This window comes from Polypterus senegalus, chromosome 1 (genome assembly GCF_016835505.1).
Source record: "Polypterus senegalus isolate Bchr_013 chromosome 1, ASM1683550v1, whole genome shotgun sequence".
In the NCBI taxonomy this organism is placed as follows: Eukaryota; Metazoa; Chordata; class Cladistia; order Polypteriformes; family Polypteridae; genus Polypterus; species Polypterus senegalus.
In genome coordinates this window covers 210809632-210827341 of record NC_053154.1, presented here as the reverse complement: position 1 = coordinate 210827341, position 17710 = coordinate 210809632, and the positions used below count along the sequence as shown (strand labels likewise).

The 17710-nt window shown below is 37.2% G+C and overlaps 1 protein-coding gene across 10 annotated transcripts in view; it reads right to left on the bottom strand.

Annotated features, from left to right (window-relative positions):
- usp54a (ubiquitin specific peptidase 54a) overlaps positions 1-17710 on the bottom strand; it is a 276084-nt gene that overhangs the window by 40194 nt on the left and 218180 nt on the right. For all 10 annotated transcript variants that reach the window (XM_039768304.1, XM_039768332.1, XM_039768343.1 and 7 more), the window contains one exon: positions 15741-16290. In XM_039768304.1, coding sequence (XP_039624238.1) covers positions 15741-16290 — 550 coding nt within the window. The remainder of the gene's footprint in view (positions 1-15740; positions 16291-17710) is intronic.

Below are 17710 nucleotides of genomic sequence, written 5' to 3'. Positions count from 1 at the left end.
ACAGGGTTAATCAATTCTGGAACTCCAACCATTCACATCATCTTCGTTTGTGTACCATTATAATCATTAAAACAATACATATTTGCTTTATTTAAAGAACCCATCTATTGAATTTCATTACATGCTTAAGTCAATTTTTGAGCATGTGAAATAGGAAAAAAATAATAATATAAAAAAAAAACAATGTCATTTGGCCAAATCTATCAAATTATCTGTGATAATTACTTCCATCTATTTGATAACAAAAATAAAAATGTCAAGTGCTATAAATAATTATAACCGTTTAGAAATGTATATTATGAGAAAACTAAAGGGGTGGGAATTCTCATACATAGAACAGTACCATTTGTAGCATCAGATGTAGTATTGGATCCTGAAGGGAGATATGTGATGGTCATGGGAGACTTATCTAACTGTAAAATGATTTTGATAAATGTTTATGCACCTAATGTTGATGATAAGGAATTTATACAAAATTTATTTGCATCCATTCCCAATCTGAACACTCATAAACTTATAATGGCTGGGGACTTTGTGTTCTAAATCCACTTTTAGATAAGACTTCCTCCACAGGGGGAACGGCAACCAACACCGCAAAGATAATTACAAAGTTTATAACTGATCACAACTTATCAGATCCCTGGAGGTTTTTAAACCCAAATTCAAGAACATATTCTTTCTACTCACCAGTACATCATTGCTACTCAAGGATTGATTACTTCTTTATAGATAATAACTTCTTGCCTAAGATTAAATCTTGTAAATACAATGCTATTGTTATTTCAGACCATGCTCCGATGATCTTGGAGCTGAAATTACTAAGCCCCATACACTCACCCCGCAGATGGCGCCTCAACCCGCTTCTATTAGCTGACGAGAATTGTACTGAATTTATATCCAAACAAATCGAATTCTTTCTAGAGACAAATACATCCCCTGAGATCTCTGCAGGAATACTCTGGGAAACTCTTAAGGCCTTCTTAAGAGGACAGATTATCTCATATCTTTCCCACAGAAATAAATCCGAGCGAAGAAAGTAGCAGAGATAAAAGCGAAATTACTAAAATAGATGAAGAACATGCCAGACTACCAAGCGAGACTCTACATAAGAGGAGGCAGGCTCTACATTCAGAATTAAACCTCTTGACAACTAAAGAAACTGAACATCTAATTTACAAATCCAGACATCATTATTATGAACATAGAGAGAAAGCTAATAAGCTTTTAGCAACAAATTCACAAGCAAGATGTGCATAGCAATCTCGGTAATCACTAACGGAGATAAAATCATCAAACACAAAAATATAATGTACACTTTTAGAGACTACTATAAATCCCTATATACTACTGAGTTTAAAGAAGACAATATACAATCTAATGCATTTCTGGATACATTACAGATACCACAAATTGGCGCTTTTAGTGTGGAGGAACTCGATAAACCTCTGGCATTATCAGAATTACTGGATGCTATAAAGTCACTCCAAGGTGGAAAAGCAGCAGGCCCTGACAGCTACCCTGCAGAGTTTTACAAGAAATTCTCCGCTCAGCTAGCTCCCCTCCTATTAGCAACATTTACAGAAGCCAGAGATAACCAATTTCTTCCACAAACCTTTAGCCAAGCATTAATCACTGTCTTTCCAAAACAAAATAAGGACTTATTACAATGTGCATCATACAGACCAATTTCACTTCTGAATAACGACGTTAAAATACTCTCTAAAATCATAGCTAGAAGGATGGAGAAAGTGCTCTCCTTGGTAATATCACAAGACCAAACTGGATTTATTAGGGGCCGACACTTATCTTTAAATCTTCGACGCCTGTTTAATGTAATATACTCACCAACTAAATCAAACACCCCAGAAATATTATTATCATTGGATGCAGAAAAAGCATTCGACATGATTGAATGGAAATACCTTTTTACTATTTTGGAGAAGTTTGGGTTTGGCCCGAACATTTGTGCATGGATTAAATTACTGTATACTAACCCAGAAGCTTCAGTTTGCATCAATAACATTTGCTCAGACTAGGGCTGGGCAAAAAATAGATTTCATCGATTTATCGATTTTGTAGTTTAAAGCAATTTTTATTTTGCAAACTCGAGTTTTTTGCCACAATAGTTTTTTCGGACTTTTCCGCGTTTCGTCCTTGTTGGTTACCGTGCGATATGAGCCAGCCCGCCCGCCTAACACAGTCAAAATAGCATGGCAGCGTGTAGCAGAGAACTACTTCCAAAGAAAGGCACAGGTAATTCCGTAATTTGGAACTGGTTTGGTTTTGATGCAGCAGACGAAACACAGAAGAAGCCTTGCTGCAAAATATGTTTCAAGGCTGTTGCTACCGGAAGCAGCAGTACAACAAATCTTTTCCAGCACCTGAGAAATAAACATCCCGAAGAATGGGAGAAGTGCAGCCGACTCCGTGGAAAACGGCTCCTCTAGCACACCTGCTAAAAAGCAAACTACACTTCCAGAGAGCTTTACAAACTGTGTACCTTATGATAAGAACGGAGCGATGGAAAGCGATTACAGAGGCGATCACGTTTTATATTGCCACAGACATGCTGCCAAGTTATTCTGTCAAAAGCGAGGCTTTAATCACATGCTGAAAGTATTAGATGCGAGGTACGTTGTCCCCAGTCGCAAGTATTTCGCCGATGTAGCGCTGCCTCACCTGTACAATACAACTCGGGAAAAGATCCGCAGTGAGCTGGAGGAGATGCAGTTTTACTCAGCCACAATGGACCTGTGGTACAGCCGGACGATGCAGCCATATCTGAGTCTGACGGTTCACTACATCAACACTAGTTGGACTCTGCGCAGCATCTGCCTTCAGACAGCGTATTTCCCGACAACCACACTGGTGACATAATTGCCCATGGCTTAAAAGGCGCTCTCAGCTCCTGGGGACTTTCGGAGGAACGACTTCGTCTGCATGACAACTGATAGTGGCACCAACATCATAAAAGCCCTTAAGGACAACAACTGGCCCAGCTTGCAGTGTTTTGGCCACAGACTCCTACAACGCTATAGGTAAGAGTTGGTGTAAGAATAAATAGGTGCACATACTTGCACATTGTAAAGTACTGTTTGCTTATAATTTAATAGCCAGAACATGGTATATATTTCAACTGGTTTACACACATAGACTGGGTTACATAAATAAACCTGACTTTTCCTTAATCTGCATTCATTATACATTATGTATTAAACTGTGTTACAGCTATTAAAATTGTGATAAAAGTACAAAAGAATTTTGAAAACTCACATAATCAAATATATAGTTTAAGCTTTGAGTGACAAAAAATATACTAAATATCTTTTCACATTTATGACAGAGAATGGTGTGAAGGATCCAAGGATCGATCGGGCCATAGGGGTCTGCAAAAAAGCTGTATCAGCCTTCTCCTACAGCTGGAAAAAGGCGAGACATGACAGAGGTGCAGGCTGAGCTTGGACTTCCCAGCATCTTTTGATCTCAGAATCCCAACACGTTGGGGGTCTCGTCAAAAGATGATTGAGCTTTCTTGAGCAAGAGAAGGCAATAACTCGTGTCCTGGGTGCGGACAAGAAAACGCGTCATCTTGTTCCCACGTGGCAAGATTTGGAAGTATTAGAAGCCACCAACAAAGCAGTAAAACCTCTCAGGACTTCACTGATGCACTGTCAGGGAATCATATGTCAGTGTGTCATGCATCAAACCAGTGCTGCATTTGTTTAAAACAAGTCTCCTCCTGCCAGAGGAGGAAGATTTGGAGCTAACAAAAACAATCAAAGCTAACATCATGCGTTACCTCGAAAGTAAATACTGTGATTTGGAGAAAGAGGAACTTTTGGACATGGCCACACTTTTAGACCCGAGGTTCCGTACAACCTACATTGATGCAAGCAAACTGGAAGTTGTCAAAAAAAGAGCGGTGTCTTGAGATCTCTGCTCTCTGCAACTCTACCACAGAGGAAGCTGGTCCCTCAGCTGTTCAAGAGAACACCCCACCAAAAAAGAAAATGACTCTGGGTGCCTTCTTTAAAAACAGTGCACCATCCACCACGCCACACCCACAATCTGAGAAAACAAAAATTGAGACTGAGCTTGCAACGTATTTCCTTATTCCAGACATAGAGCCAGACACAGATCCTCTTGAATGGTGGAAGCTGCATCAGCCCAACTTTCCAAGGCTAAGCTTACTGGCTAAAAAATATCTTTCTATTCCAGCCACTAGTGCCCCCTCAGAGAGGGTATTTAGTGTGGGTGGGGGAATAGTTACCTGCAACCGGGCCTGCCTTAAGCCAGAGGTTGTGGACAGGCTCATCTTTCTTGCAAAAAATGTTTAGAATGAGCATGCACAATGTTTCAGAGATCTAACAAGCACGTGTTTTGTTGTTATAGATAAAAGTTTACATTTGTTCATTCTTTGAGCAGGCTATATGTCTGCCACAGGCATGTTTCATTTTTTATATTCACACTATACTGAGAAGAGTTTATTTTTTTTAATTGTAATGTTATATGTTACAACATTTGTAATTATCTGATTTCTTGAACAGAAAATTTAAGCTACTGTGAAGCTGTTGCACTTTTGCTTAAACCTGGGTTAAAGCTTGAAATTGTTGAATGACAGACAGAGCCTCTTTTACTTTTTGTTTTGGGATTCTACGCATTTTAACTCTTGAGGACAATCATAGCAATAAAGTTGCACTTTTGACACTATATCTGATGTTTGCAGCCATTTTTTAAGTGCATTGGAAAAAAAGAAAATCGAATCGAAACTCGAATTTTTCTTTAAAAATCGAAGATTTTTTTTTTAGGCAAAATCGCCCAGCCCTAGCTCAGACTACTTTAAACTAGAACGTGGCACAAGACAAGGATGCCCTTTGTCACCGCTGCTGTTTGCAATTGCCATTGAACCACTGGCAATACATTGTCGAAATACTGATCAGATAAAGGGGATTAGCAGAGAAGGACTGGAACAGAAAATCTCATTATATGCAGATGACATGGTACTGTATATATCGGACCCAGAAAATTCTGTGCCTGCAGTCTTAGCAGCACTCACAGAATTTCAAAAGCTCTCTGGTCTCAGAATTAATCTGAATAAAAGTGTACTCTTTCCGGTGAATTCTCAAGCATATAATATTAGATTAGACACCCTACCTTTTATCATTGCAGAACAGTTTAAATACCTAGGGGTAAACATCACAAGTAAACATAAAGCTCTATATCAACAAAATTTAAATCGTCTGCATGGAAAAAATTAAACAAGACTTGCATAGATGGTCAACCCTTCATCTCACACTAGCTGGAAGAATTAACACTGTTAAGATGAATATTCTTCCTAAGCTCCTTTTTATTTCAAAACATACCAATATACATTAATAAATCATTCTTTAAGCAATTAGATTCAACAATAACCTCATTTATTTGGAATTCTAAACATCCACGCATCAAAAGCGACCCTACAAAGACAAAAGGCAGAAGGCGGCATGGCTCTACCTAACTTCCAGTTTTATTACTGGGCGGCAAATATACAGTCGATAAGAACCTGGACACAAATAGAAGAACATACACAGGCATGGACCGCAATAGAAGTAAAATCCTGCAGTACTTCTTTGTATTCCTGCTCTGCTCCAATAAACACACGTTATCGGCAATACACTAATAACCCAATTGTGCTCCACTCACTTAGAATCTGGAACCAATGTAGAAAGCATTTTAAGGCGGAGAAGCTTCTTTCTGTGGCACCCTGCAAGAGAACCACCTCTTTCAACCTTCACAAACATATGCAGTTTTAATATCTGGAAAAATTTGGAATTAACTTGCTTAGAGATCTTTATATAGACAACGTCTTTGCATCCTATGAACAATTACATTCCAAATTTAACATTCCAACTACAAATTTCTTTCACTATCTTCAAATCAGGAACTTTGTTAAACAGAACCTTCCAGATTTTCCTCATCTTGCACCCTCATCCACGCTGGAAAAATATTGCTCAATTTTGAGGAATTAGACTCCATCTCTACAATATATAAAATCATTTTACAATCCCTTCCTTTCAAAGATCCAAGAGGACACTGGGAAAATGACCTCTCAATTAATATATCAGAAAAGGAGTGGAAAGTAGCAATGCAGAGAATTCACTCGAGCTCCATATGCATAAAGCATACAATTATACAACTCAAAATTATATATCGAGCACATCTGTCTCGACTAAAACTCTCAAAATGTTTCCAGGGCATGATCCAACCTGCGAGCGTTGCAGCCAAGCCCCAGCCTCACTGGGTCACATGTTCTGGGCCTGCACCAAATTAACATTATTCTGGACAAAAATTTTTAATTACCTCTCAGACAGCCTTGGACTCACAATCCCTCCTAACCCATTAACAGCTGTGTTTGGGGTTCTTCCAGAGGGGCTTAAAGTGGAGAAGGACAAACAAATTGTGATTGCATTCACTACACTGTTGGCACGCAGACTTATTCTGATAAACTGGAAGAACCCAAACTCTCCTCTTTTAAGTCAGTGGGAAACTGATGTGTTATACTATTTAAAATTGGAAAAAATCAAATACTCAGTTAGAGGATCTGTACAGACTTTTTCAAAACATGGCAGGATCTAATCAGTAATATTTTAAAATAAGTTTATAAAACACAGAGAAATGATTAATTTAGGTATTTTTACAAGCCTTAAATTTTACACCGTTTGGCTTGCTCTCTCTCTCAGGGTGGGGATCGATCTGTTCTTAACATAATTCTTTTTTGTAAAACTTGATTGCTATGTATTGATTGTAATAAAATTAATAAAAAAAAGAAATGTATATTATGATTTAAAGGCTGATTTCAACCTGAATCTGCTTGATGATTTGGCAGTGCTAGAATTTTTATAAGTGATAATTTGGTGATTCAGCAGTATGCTATGAACTGTTTCACTGTCTCATAGCATCAGCTCTACTCATTACAAAATATTAATCATTTCAATATTAAGCCATTTAAATGTTCTTTTAGAACATATCTCATGAAATGTTAAATGAAAAACAAATTGAAAATTATGGGGGAGATTAGCAGTGTTTGGTATGGAGTGTAGCTCACATCAAAACAAATACACAAAATCAGCTCCAAAGCAGATGCAAATTTTCACACATGCATTTCAGTCTCGTCTAAATTCATTAACTATTAACTGTATCTTAAAAGAAAAAAACAAACAGAATACATGTACGCTTAAAATGACACAGCAGTTTTCTGTATTATCTGAATAAAGCAAAAAAAATATAACTGCTGGATTTATGAATGTGCGTTTATGACTCGGATGGTGGTCTTTAGCACTAACGTTTTTTAAAATACAACTAATTGTTGACACAAGATCTCATCTGATATTGAGAAAAGCAAAAAAGATAAATGTGGTTAGTACGTAGGCATGTCTTATATGCCATCAATATTAAGCACAAAAAAATATACTTTATAAAAACGTTAAAAATAAATATTGGCTATTAATAACTCACTTAATCCACTACATGGGGAGCCATTGCCTACCCTGGCAGCCCTGGATATAAGCCAGTAAGCAGGCCTACAAGAAGGAGCCAGTCGATTGTAGGCACAGATACTACACACTCATACCAGGCCAATCTGGAACCATCAGTTAACCTAACAAGCACGTCATGAAGAAACATCTGTCACAATGTGCTTGCTCCCACATCTTCAAATCAAGCTGTTACACTGTATTGGCGCTTTTCCACTGAATAGAACAGCACGACACAGTTCAGTTCAGCTCACTTTTGGGGGGTTTTCCACTGGGAACAGTACCTGGTCATTTTTTTAGTACCACCTCAGCCGAGGTTCCTAGCGCGCCGAACCGTTACCAAAACGTGATGTGTAAACTCTGCTGGTCACTGATTGGCCAGTGAAAATCGTCATTACTGCGTCACTGAACTTGCGACACGAGACACAACAGACCCGCTAGATTTTTAGCACAGCCAGCGAAGGTTCGGACGCACCATTTTGCTTTAACCAAAAATGGCTGTTTCGTGGTCTATTGAGGAAGTACAGACGTTCCTCTCGTTGGTAGCCGAGGAACGGATCCAGCGAGAGCTGGATGGGGCGATGCGGAATGAAAAAGTTTTTCAGGAGGTCGCTAAGCTCTTGGAGCGCACTACGGCTACCATCGGACTTACAAACAATGTAGGGACAAGTTAAAAAAAATGAAGAGCGACTACAGGATGGTCTGTTGCGGCGACTTTTTTGCAAAATGTGGAAGATCTGTAATATACAGAATCAGCATTTTAATGTTACACTGGCAGTTAAGTTAATTTTATGCTTTGCAACAGTAATAAAAGTTAGCTAGTGATGTGCTTTTTTTAGATGATTACCCTTGCGCGTCGTCGAGCTAAAGTGTTGTCGTTGTCTGCGTGTTGTTGTAAAAGTTCCAAAACAACTCTCTTGTTTTTTTTAGCTGTGTTTTCTTTGGCTGCCATCAGCCTCTTTTGAAACAAACTCCTTCGTCTTGCTGTTAAAAACATCCACATGCCGAGAATGAAGAACACCATTCCGTCGATATGCTCCATTGTTGTGTGTTTGTTTGTGGCGCATTTACGATGATGTCACGGCAGTAGAGGTGGCGCAACTATAACGACACGTGAATAATCCTGCCCACTCTAAAGCGGTACTAAACTGCAGTCGAAACGCAAACCGAGCCGAACCAAGGTGAGCTGTACTGAACCGTGCTGTGCCGTACTATGCAGTGGAAAAGCGCCAAATGTAACCTGAAAATGAAGCATACCTCTGTGTTCAAATAAAGGTGTTAATTTTAACTGGAGTTAGACATTTAGCTGGTCCAATTTTGGAAACATTGTTAATAAATGAAATATGAAAGCCATTTAAATACAAAACACCTGCTTTCTAAAGACGTATCATCATCACAAATGCATATAGACCAGCCTGGAAATACATGAAACAAATGGCATTTAGTAGTGATTTTCTTATGTACTATACAAAATTAAAAGAAAACAGAAATGTTCTTAATTAAAACCTGGCAAAAAGCCTCAATCACCACCCTTCACCCTCTGTAAAATAACCTGCTTCACTCCAGGGTCTGTTTACTGAATCCCAATGAGCTGTTTATGTCATTACTATTACTTTGTTTGATTAACACTACTTCAAACAGTTGTAGGCCATTGGCCTATATTCAATTCTGCCATTCCAGTGTTTGCAAACTAGTGAACATTATGTAATACGCAACACTAAGATGAACTCTGTAACCATTCTTGCAAAATATAATGGCTCTGAACCATTACCTTCCAGTTGGAGATGGCTTTTTCTATCATTACAAACTGTTACTATTTTAAAACATTTACAGGCCTCTTCAATTGAATCATCCCAGAGCTTACTATCATCAGTAAATGAATGAATTTTAATATCCCCTAATGGTTGACAGTGTTTGTAAGTTGTGTTGAGAATTTTTCCAGGTAAGGAAAACCAAAGTTTTGAGGTAAACTCGTTATACTCACTAACCATGGTGCCAAAGAATGGCAATGTGTTGCACGTTGATTAGCACATGCAGGTAAGAATTTCACTGTACCCTATACATGTGGTAATAATGACATAGTAAATCTATAAATGGACGCGGCTCCCCTCTTAAAAGAACATTGTCAAATGCCCCTCGATTATTAAATGTTGCTTCCACTTAAGATGAGTAGAGAAAAGAACGCAGCTAGTAAAAAGTGCTTTACGATACTGAACTGCATTTCTTTCAGTAGACTAAAACTGAAAATTAAGCCCTTCAGACAGGGCTCTGCTCGTTAAATATGCAGAACACTAAACCCAAACACTGGTTTCTAAGCAAATGGGAGGCATGAATTGTATCGTTCATAAAATCAGAATTACTTCTCTCATAAAACTAGCATGATATTGGCAACTAATTAACCTAGTACTGAAATTGATGATATTGAACTGTGGGCAGTCAATATTTGAATCTGTAGAGAAAAATAAAGAATCACTTTCACCAAAATCAAGACAGTGTTTATGATGAGAACAGGGTGGGATGGATGTGCATGGACAGTAGTTATATTCAATCCAGAACTATAAAGAATGTAGTGTATATGTCCTAAGTGATGACAGACTCATGGTGCTCTGCAGTGTCCCTGTATTCTGCAAGTTGTTTAAAAAATAATTTACTCTTTTTATTCTACATCTGTGTCTAAAATCTTTTCTAAGATTTTGTAACCATTGGTTTACAAAATTCTTACTTTGAAAAAACTGTAATTGAAATTATAAGTACTGTATACAGTATGTGGCTGTTGCCAAAGTTTTCCAAACCAAATAATTTTCTCCTCACTTCATTGTTGTCACTTGTTTGCTTCTCTGTTGTACATACACTAAATTTATACCACACTTACATAAGTACTTTATGTGGTGATGTTAAGTCCTGTTTAAAAGATAAGCTCTAAAGTAATTTAGAACTGATTTAATAAATTTAATTATGCAAAGCAATGTATTCCTCTCATTCATAAACTATAAACTTAAAATTAGAGTATAAATATGCACAACTATGTGGGAGAACATTTATTCTTTCCGAATTCATGAATGTGCAGGATAAAGGGTATACTATAGGAGTTTGAAGGAGTAGATAAAAACACAGTTAATCACGGAGTGCTTGAATAAACATCACAGTGATGGCAACAGCAAAGTATTGGGATGAAAACGAACTGCCTAAGATCCAAAGCATGCCATCTCATCTGTTAAACATGGTAGTGGGGGTGATATTGCTTGGGCATGTAAGGCTGCCACAGGCACTGGTACACTTATCTTCAATGATGTTGTAACTACTGACCGCCGTGGCACAATGAATTCTGAGTTGTACAGAAACCTGCTCAAGTTCCAGTAAATGCCGCCAAGCTCGATCAATGTTGATGATGTTGCTGAATCACGGACTTCAATTGGTCATTGCATCCAAGGGATACTAACAAGTATTAACATGGTGTGACAGAAATGTATGGGAATAACCTTAAATGAAAGTGTTATTTGTGCACTTTAAATCGCACCTGCATTGACTGATTTGTAATTTTAAATTGTTGAGCAGAGGGGTAAAATCAAGGAAAAATGTGCCTTTGTCGCAAAACATTATGGAGGACATTTTGTTTTAAAATATAGCTATTATATACATGAGCTTTCAAATGAAAGTGATCGAAGAAAGAGTCAATAGTTTCAATTAATTATTAATACCATGAAAGTGTGAATGCTGTCTGTAACTGCATTTTCTTTGAGTAATACAAGCACCATTAAGGTTAGATTTCCTTATGTGTCCATGGACAGAGCAAAAGCCACTTTTCAAAGCTGCAGATATGAACCGTTGTAGATACAAGTTAACAATTGCTGAATGAAAAGATCACATTGACTCAAATCACAAATATATTTAATCACAGTATGTTTTATCATTTAAAAATTTCCTCCAGCAACAACCTAAAAACATATGTTAAGATGTAAAAATATTACAGTACTTACAAGTATTTCAAAAATCCATAATGAAATGTGCAAGCAAGATCTTTCCACTTTAAAAAGAGAATTACAAAAGAGAAGAGCCATTTTGTTTGGTAACCCTTGCCAAATAAGCCAATTGCTAGATTAAAACAGACCCGGAGCAAGAATTTAACACTTGTTTTAAACTAAGAGTTTCAAAGTCTCAAGTTCACTCAAATTACAGATTTCTGTATCTAGCTTTCAATCCAGGACTCGCCTTGAGAGTTAAATATGCTGTTCTCTATGATCCAATATACTTACACAAAATGAATATACGAACACTTCTTTTAAATGATTTAGGAATCATCATAATTTTTAGTCTGAGAAATTAACACCTCTGACTACAGTATACTTTGTAGTTTCAGGCTTTATAGCTAAAATTTAGTAATAGAATTATTACTAAACTAAATGAGAATGGTAGAACTGCAGTAATTGGCTAGATTACTGTAACACACTCCTAACTAGTCATTTAATAAAGACATCAATTGGTTGTGGGTGTAGTTAATCCAGAATGCAGCAACAAAAACCTTAGCCAGAAAAAGAAAATCTGAGTACATCTCACCAGTTTTAACATCAGTACATTGGTTACCTGTGTCTTTAGAACTGGGTTTAAAATACTACTACTAGTATGTAGTATGTAAAGACTCAAATAATCTTAATCCTATCCCCCTACACTCAGTCACAACCTTAGATCTTCAAATAGCAGTCTGCTTATTACTCCAAAAGCCAAGCATAAAAGAAATGGTGAGGCAGTCTTTTGCGGTTATACTTTACATCAAGAATACTTTACCAATTGAAACAGGCTAACAGTATAGATCACTTTAAAAAAAAAAACACTCGGTCCAAGTTCTGTGCAGTCATCCATGATGTTTGAAAGGATGTGTATACTGCAACTGTCCAAGAAACCCTACTGTGTCAAATCCTGTATGACCAAGCCTTAAACTACAGAGGGGGCTGGATGGTCATTTGGGTTGGAACTCCTACAGATTTTTTTTTCCTTCCAACTGAATTTATTTATTTATCTATTTTCTGCCTAGCACTGGCCAACTGACCCTAATCACTGGACTGTCATTTAGAAACTTAAAACACAACTCATATATCTTTCTTATGTAAGTGTGCATTATTTTTTGTATTCTATTAATGAATGATTTTTATCTAATTTTAATGTGTTTCTTTGCATGTAACTACTTCTTTGACATCATCTAAATCACTATGAGCTACATTGTTTGTATGCGATATAGAAATAAATGATGTTGTAGAACAGCTGCCCTCCACAAGAAGTTGTGAAATTTCTTCTAATAGGTATTGTTTATAAAAAAAATATGTTTAACTGTCACTTTGGGGTACACAGACACTCCAGTGTGTATAGATTGAACGAGCGTTAGTAAGTCTGTTGAAAGCAGCGACAGCTCTGACAGTCCAAGCTAACTTACTGTAGCACCATGATAGTTATATTTTTGTTTACATTGTATTGCTGACTGCATTCCTGCTATCCTGACTGCCCAACAGATCCTGAAACAATGTCACTACAGCAGTCTTGTATTCACTGGTGAGTGAAGATTACGGCACCTCATTATGTCCTGCATGCATATGCTAACTGCTGATCCAGAAACAACAACAGTCTAGCCAGAAGTGTGTAATGTTGCAGCTTTTTTAATAACTACATGCTTAGCTAGCAAATGATCACCGATTCCAAGTATAGTACATCCTTGGAACAACAGAGTACATAAAGTGGAGACAGTGCCTGTTGTGCTGTTTTATTGCTATTTTCCAAATAAATGTATTTAATTCAAAATAATGAGCACTACAAAATAAGAAGAGGCTGCTTTTAAAACTTTGAGAGAGGAAGGTATTGTGTTAACCTTGGTCGAACTGGGTGATACATATTTTCAAGCTTTGTTAGAGCTATATGCAGTGGTTCTTGTGAAGGTGTGTTATGCATGTATATTTGTATGCATATGCAAATTTATATTTGTGTTTTATTGCTCACTTTCTTTTTTCAATAATATTTTTTGTTTGTTGTTTTGAGGTCCACTGTTCCAGGGATACACTGTAGCTATGATAAAAATGTAGCCTGACAGCAATTGACTAGCTGTGTCAGTAAGAGTGACCAATTGATTGTGATTGTGATTGAATGGTTGGTGACTATTGGGATAAACCAACATAATACTTGCAAGGGTAGTCCGATCCTTTAAACAAAAAACAATTGCTGCTGAATGAGCACAAATCCTCAAAAGGCTGGTCTTCCTGTATAGTCATGCTCCAATTTACGGCTCTATTTTGGACTGAACCTGTGGCTATATGTCATATTGGCAGTTTGTCAGTCACAAAGTTTATAGGCCACTGCAACTGAGGATCTGTAGGTCTAGTGTGGGTCACTGGTATGTATACTTTAACTGCCGGTACAGAATAGCACAAACCAATTTTTGAGTCTTTCTGTAAGGTAAGGCAGTGTGAGCCAAATACTAAGAATTAGCCACATGAACCAGCGCCAATCAAAACAAACCTTAAAGTGCCTTATAAGAGTCAGAAAATACATGAGACCCTGTGAATTAAACATAATAGTGTAGCATTTACAATCCCTGCTGCATCACATACCACAGCAACATTCAACATCTCCACATTGTCCCGACAACTAAGCACACAAGACCCGTTCTGTTATGCCTCTGTCATTGGCCACATGCCTGAAACAGAAATGTGTTTTAAATCGTTTGTGCACCTTTTTAAGTAATTAGGGAGGACTATGCAATGCTGCTGATAAGATGAATGATGAAAAATATGAGCTTGCATTCTATCATGCACACAAGCAGCTTAAAAGCCAGCTGCAAGACAGTCTATTAAAACAGCAAGAGTACCAAAGTCAAAAAAGCCTTCCAAGTCACCAACAGAAAGTGGCCCTTTTAAGGATAGCGAGCTACCTAAAGGAGCCAAGTAAAGAATAAAGGATCCCATCACAGTGGCAAAAAGCTATTGATGTTTATCTCAGGAAGGCACAGTGTTTAGCACTTCTGCCTCACCGCTCATGTCACATTTTTGGCTACTATAAACAGACCAGCATCGTTGGACTTTCCCGGCATTCAGGGATGCTTTTAAAAAGACCATTACACCATGATAATCTAATCAAAATTAGCTCAGTTTCTCCTTTGACTTCAATGTATTTAGTTAGGGCTAAGCAACTTAAGTGGGGTTCACTCATCACGAAATAACATGCAACAATGAAACTTTTATCTAATCCTTTTATGTTTTTAACTCTTTTAAATTACTTCTCCAATTATTAAAAAAAAACTAAAAATGATTTAACAGTAATCAACAAGATGAGGCAGATTTTTAGAATCACTGCAAATTCACATGTAGGAAACACTGTCTCATCATCCTCCAGTGATGGTCCTGGCAGAGACATTTCTGATGTAGGTGTAGATTTTTTAAAGAATATGTGTAATGTTGCTTGTTCTGGTTGTTTCATTTTCTCATCATAGATTTCCTTGTAGTATGTCAGTCCATAGTGAATTTTTCTTTCAACTAACAGATAACATTATGCCTCTGTTATCGAGAAACTTTCATGTTGACAGCTTTGTTTCCAGATCAAAAGCACAATTTTTTTTTGGATTTCCACACAGGCTTTGTTTAGGATGTTCAGATATACTTTATTTATCCTGGAGGGGAAACTGCCTTTATAGCATGTTTGTGTACAATACTGTATTATTAAAATATACAAATGCAAACCAAAAGTATCAAAAACATTTGTTTCTCATATCTCTTCATTGCATTTGAAATGGAATTATAATTTATACACATAGTGTATCAATATATAGCTGACAGCACTGCCACACATGTGAGGAAAAAGTTCCTATGGCCCTTGGCCATAAGTATAAATTGCCTCAACTCAGTTGGCAGTAAATTGGCACATGGCTGTACTTGTCTTTGCACATTTATAAATTTAAAAATAATCATGATCACTCTGCACTACACATACAGTAATCTAGCATAGGTACACTCACTTTTACCCCACTTGGACAAAGTTAACGTTTATTCTAACTACACAATTCATATCAATCCACAATGTTTTAATGCTCATGACCATCACAGAAGGCAGTGGAAAACAAACCCACCAGCCACCAAGCTAACAGTAGTCAGGTGACTGGCCACTGGAATGGTAGTTAAAAAATGTTACAAGAAAACAATCAACAACAGAAAAATTTCTCAAGCTTTAATAAGTATTTTTTTTTTAATCTTTTACCTGTAAGAGCCAGAACTAGAACCCTCGCTTAAAGGTAGATCCAGGCTCACAGGACTGCTGCTATTCCGCTCACTACTTTCATAACCACTCTCCATCCTCTGAATAAGTCGTGGTTGGGTATCCAATCCTCGAAGAGGTTGAGGAGGGTGACGTGAAGTATTATTAGAAATTCCACTAGTTCTGGAAGGGACATTCTTTTCTGCTGGCCCAAGGTTTTCATCTGGCCCAGTAGTTAACTGAGTATAACCTGGTGGCTTCCGCCGCTCCCGGCTAAAAATGCTGTCTATATTCAGCACCTCTCGTCGTGGTCGCCAGGCTGGCCTTGTCCGTCCTCCTGACGAACTAGATTTTGACTCACTACTGGTGCTGTCCACCTCCCAATCCCGACTTCTGGCTCTTGCCCCAGAATCAGCACTCCCTAATCCAGAAAAGGAAGAAGGCACAGGCCGGGCATGAACAATATTGCTCATTGTCTCCTTGAATTCCTTTAGGCGGCTGCTTGAGGGCTTTGGAGCTGTGCGTGGTGCTTGCTGTTCCTTCAGAGTTTCCCCTGCACAACAGAAAACATTAAGACTGAACTTACCAAGCAAAGAAAGATTACCTTCACTTCCACTTGAAATTACTAAAAACAATTAAGTTAAATGACAAAGCATTTCTTTAGAAATTAAAAAAAAAAAAAAAAATTTTGTTTCACTGAAACCATTGCACATTGTCTTTATACATAATACAACCATGATAACTAGTTGAAAGGAGTATTAAAATTTATTTTCTTTATTCAGAATGTGTGTATGAAAACATACTTAGGGTTTAACGAGTCATTCCTTTGCTTTCTATGAACATACAAATAAGGCTTTGCTTGTACAGCAAGTACAAGTTTGTACTTCCCCACCACAATACTATTATTGATGAACAGAGGACAGCACACCGATTTTCCATATGTTGATTAAAAAAAATAATAAGGAAACAATTTGAATGTTCTTTGTTTAATTCTGCACTATTTTACGGGCAATGAGGGAGTGAGGTCCACAAGAAACTAACTGAAAACTAATTGCGTACAGCAAATATAAAAATACATGAAATAAGGTGAATTCATGCCAACAGGTTATAAGAGAGGCAAGGTGGAAATGAATTATCATCAAAGTGTTACTGTATGTCTCTGCATACAGAAATTTTAACTTTTGAATTTTCATTATAAAAGAGACCTCCATCTGCAATTAGACAATGAAGTTTTGAGATTAAAAAATTGCTTTCAGGTAAAAGTACAGAGTGTTACCTTTTATATGAAAACATCTATGCATATATGTAGGGAATATCATGTTTCACTATTATGCTGCAATTCTATGAGAAATCAACAAAAGGACTGAGTGATCAGAGGGGTGCTTAGGATATTAATTATCTTTATAATTAGGTTTATTTTCCGAAAGCTTTTAATAAGGTAATATTTTGTATAAAATTACAAGGTAAGGGCATTCAAGATGCAGTGTAGATAGGTTTAAAAAAAAAACTGGCTTAAACAAAGGGTTATAGTGAGAGGAACATTTTCATTATATGGTGTGCCTCAGGGATCAGTGCTGGCACCACAACTCTTTCCAATATACATAAATGTTACTAATGAGAACAGAAATAACAAGCTGGTTAAGTTTGCAGATGATAATAAACTAGCTGGAATAATAATCTAAAGTATGTGGAATCCTTACAGATGGACCTGGACTGAATTCAGTTTGAGTCTGATGTGTCAGATAAAAATTTAACTGAAGTTATAAAAAAAAAAAAAAGTACTGAATGTAAAATGTCAAAGTACTGTACTAGGTGGGAACTTGAAAGTATACCTTAAAAGAATGGACACATCACTATCTATTATCCAGATAGTGAATAGAAAGTATAGAGAAAGCTAATAGTATAAGTCAAGGGAGGCTATGCTAATGATATAATGAGTAGCATACTAGCGAGGTCTCATCTAGATTACTGTG